We start from the raw sequence: 3,013 nt of genomic DNA on the forward strand, positions 1-3,013 counted from the left end.
TTATAACTAATTACAGTAGGAATTCGTTTATCCATATTGTTGCTTATATCTAAATCATTACGCGAATTGTGAGTGCAATCATCATTGGGAGTAGCGGATATTAACTGATCCAAGTGCCTTTTCCATACCTCACCGGTTTTCAATTTGACCAGATATGTACGAGAGCCTAGTACTGTGACCACCGCGGGAGCCCAGTTCTTCTTGTTGATGACTCGATAATCACGTGCCATCACAGGATCGCCTTCCTTAAATACGATGTCGCGGGGTCCTCTATACTGTTCTTGCTAACGTTCAAGTTGCTTCTTTTTAAAAGATGGCTTTATCAGGTTTATTAAGGTTCTGACATTGCGGTTGAACATTAGTTTGCCTGGCGTCTCACCTGTCACACAATGAGGCGTTGTTCTATAGGCGAATAAGAATCTGTTCAGAAGAGTTCTCAAGGATGTTAGTCGATTCTTGGGATCCTTCATTGCCTTGGCTAAAGCAGTCTTGAACGTTCTGACGAAGTTTTCAGCAGCACCATTTGTTGACGGGTGAAATGGTGGCAAAGTGCTGTGCTTGATCTTATTCTTTGTGCAGAATGCTGAAAACTCTTTCGCGGTCAACTGCGCACCGTTATCAGTGACAATTTGGGATGGCAGTCCAAAGCGAGCGAACATTTCTCTGAGCGCTTCAATTGTGGAAGAAGTATCTGTGTTTTTCATAATGAAAACTTCCGGCCACTTTGTGTAAGAATCAATGCTTACTAAGAACATATGTCCTTTAAATGGCCCAGCAAAATCGAGATGAATTCTCTCGAACGGGTTTTCTGTTTGCTGCCACTTTAATAGAGAGGCTTTCTCAGGCTCAGCTCTAAATGACATACATATCTCGCAAGTCTTGACTAAGCGCTCGAGATCTTGATCCATGTTCGGATACCAAAGGTAAGATCTTGCTAGTTTGATCTTCGTTATTCCAAAGTGATTTTTGTGAAGCTGCTTTAACATTGCCGACTTCATTTTCTCCGGTAGTACAACTTTATACCCCCACATCAAGATCAGTTTTCTTAAGGTCTTCTTCAATCTGTGACGGCCAAGTGTCGTTGACATAAGTCATTACGCGACTTAATAGGAGATCATTTCGAGTTGCATCCCGAATTTGTAGATAATCCAGGGGGAGCCTGTCTTCCAAGAAATGTAGATACTTGATGTCTGACTCTTCTTCTATTTCTGAAAACACGGGCAAACGCGACAAACCATCGGCTCCTCCGTTGTTACTGCCTTTTACGTATCGTAGCTCATAATCAAAATCGGATAAAAATACGGCCCATCGCTGCAGACGGCCTGCTGCCATAACAGGAATGCCTTTCTTCTCACCAAATAGGGCTAATAATGGCTTGTGATCCGAAGCAAGAATGAAATGTCTTCCTATGAGGTATTGACTAAATTTCTTTAGCCCCAGTAGATGGCTAACGCTTCTTTGTGAATCACAGAATATCTTTTTTTGGCTTTAGATAATACTCTTGAAGCAAAAGCTATCGGTCATTCTGTTCCATTCGGGTAAACATGTAGTAAAACCGCCCCAATTCCATGTTGCGAGGCATCACATGCTACTTTTATTGGGAGATCCGGATTGTAATGGGTTAATACAATATCCGACATCAATATTGACTTGGCCTTTTTGAAGCTCTCTTCGCAGTTGTGGTTCCATTTGAAAGTAACATTTTTCTTCAACAGTTGATACAAGGGTTCCAATACTTCTGATAAATTATGAATAAATCGTTCATAATAATTTATCATGCCAACAAAAGCACGAACCTGAGTGACGTCGTTTGGACGTGATGCTTCTGCTATGGCCTGAACTTTCTTGGGATACATATGTAACCCTTCTGCGTTGATGACATGACCCAGAAAATGTATATCATTTTTAAAGAACTCGTATTTGTCCAAGTTTAGTGTAAATCCTGTCTCCTTGAGTCGGGTTAAAACTGCTCTCAGATTGGCCAAATGTTCCTTTTCTGTTTTCCCTGTGACACAAATGTCATCAATACATACTCCAACACCTTCAAGACCACGTAGCACCTTTTCCATTGTCATTTAAAATATGGCACTCGCAGTTTTTGTGCCAAACGATAGACGATTTACGAGATATATGCCTCTTTGAGTGCTCCAAGCCAATAATTCCCGTGTATTTTGATCTAACAACAACTGGTTGAAAGCATTTTTGAGGTCTGGTTTTGTAAATTTTTGTCCTTTACGAACAGCTGTAAACATTTCCTCAATTTTGGGGAATGGATAATCGATGTCTTTCAGATGCGGGTTAACGGTTAAACTATAATTAGCGCACAGTCGTAACGTTTTGTTGGCTCTTAATACAGGCACTAGTGGCGTGCCCCAACGCAAACTTTCTACTTTAGTAATAATTCCCTGTTCTTCCAATTTAGTAAGCTCTGCATCAATTAATTCGCGAAATGCAAAGGGAATAGGCCTTGGTTTACAAAAAACTGGAGATACATTTTCTTTAAGCTTTAATTGAATTGTTTCATACTTGTATGTACCAATTTTAGGTTCAAAAACGCTCGCAAACTCTGTCAATAACGATTGCAACTCAATTCATCCTTAATATTTCCATTATTTTTAAAATCAATAGCTAATAATTTTACTTGGAAATTTTTGAACATTTTGAATGCTAACATTAAATCACGGCCCAATAACGGCTTACATTTGCTTTTTACAACTAATAATCTGGCGGATACGGAACGCTTACCTAATATTACCAATAACTTCGCCTATTAGAATGATTGTGCTACCGTCATACATTTTTAATTTAACAACCGAAGATTGTAACGGAATATTTTTAAATACTTCCTGATACAGATTATATGGTACCCTATCGACATGCTGGCTCCAGAATCTACCTCCATCACCACTGGGATGTTGTTAATTTTAACGTTGACTCTTAACAGTTCCACAATAGATCTGTTGCCATTTAAATTGAACATTTCAACTTCCTCTTCTGAAGCTTCCGATTTTTC

The 3,013-nt window shown here is 39.4% G+C and overlaps 1 protein-coding gene across 1 annotated transcript; it reads right to left on the reverse strand.

The window, feature by feature from the left end:
* Positions 1–284: 284 nt before the first annotated feature.
* Positions 285–1,088, reverse strand: LOC112457710 (uncharacterized protein K02A2.6-like). Its single transcript, XM_025020898.1, has one exon. The coding sequence runs from the start codon at positions 1,086–1,088 to the stop codon at positions 285–287; it is 804 nt and encodes a 267-aa protein (XP_024876666.1).
* Positions 1,089–3,013: the final 1,925 nt, after the last annotated feature.

The sequence above is a fragment of the Temnothorax curvispinosus genome, unplaced genomic scaffold (genome assembly GCF_003070985.1).
Source record: "Temnothorax curvispinosus isolate PA1 unplaced genomic scaffold, ASM307098v1 QBEX01008176.1, whole genome shotgun sequence".
Taxonomy (NCBI): domain Eukaryota; kingdom Metazoa; phylum Arthropoda; class Insecta; order Hymenoptera; family Formicidae; genus Temnothorax; species Temnothorax curvispinosus.

Coding starts and splice junctions, on each gene's coding strand:
- LOC112457710 (XM_025020898.1), bottom strand. CDS start 1,088: ATGTCAACGACACTTGGCCGTCACAGATTGAAGAAGACCTTAAGAAAA.